Source organism: Galeopterus variegatus, unplaced genomic scaffold (assembly GCF_000696425.1).
Source record: "Galeopterus variegatus unplaced genomic scaffold, G_variegatus-3.0.2 Scaffold1026, whole genome shotgun sequence".
Classification (NCBI taxonomy): Eukaryota; Metazoa; Chordata; class Mammalia; order Dermoptera; family Cynocephalidae; genus Galeopterus; species Galeopterus variegatus.
This window is the reverse complement of record NW_007727137.1, coordinates 63,928-64,392: the sequence shown is the minus strand read 5'-3', so window position 1 is coordinate 64,392 and position 465 is coordinate 63,928. Positions and strand designations below refer to the sequence as shown.

At 68.4% G+C, this 465-nt stretch overlaps 1 protein-coding gene across 1 annotated transcript in view; it reads left to right on the top strand.

The window, feature by feature from the left end:
- Window positions 1-22: 22 nt before the first annotated feature.
- Window positions 23-465, top strand: part of AHNAK2 (AHNAK nucleoprotein 2) — a 5,499-nt gene continuing 5,056 nt past the window's right edge. Inside the window, exon 1 of the mRNA XM_008574274.1 lies at window positions 23-457. Within this exon, the coding sequence (XP_008572496.1) occupies window positions 29-457 (429 nt within the window). The 5' untranslated portion in view covers window positions 23-28. The remainder of the gene's footprint in view (window positions 458-465) is intronic.

Sequence of the window (465 nt, the reverse complement as noted above, 5' to 3'; positions counted from 1 at the left end):
CGTGGCCGCCAAAGACAGCAAGTTCAAGATGCCCAAGTTCAAGATGCCGTCCTTCGGGGTGTCGGCCCCAGGCAAGACCATCGAGGCCTCGCTGGACGTGTCCGCGCCCAGGGTGGAGGCGGACGTGACCCTCCCCTCCGTGCAGGGCGACCTCAAGGGCACTGACCTCAGCATTCAGCCCCCTTCTGCCGACGTGGACGTCAAGGCTGGCCAGGTGGGCGTGAAGCTCCCGGAGGGCCGCCTGCCCGAGGGAGAGCTTGGCGCACAGGCAGCTGGCGCCGGCCTGAAGGGCCACCTGCCCAAGGTGCAGATGCCCAGCATCAAGATGCCGAAAGTGGACCTCAAGGGCCCCCAGGTGGACATCAAGGGCCCCAAGCTGGACGTGAAAGGCCCCAAGGGGGAGGTGACCGCCCCCGAGGTGGAGGTGGGGCTGCCCAGCGTGGACGTGGACCTCCAGGCGCCGGG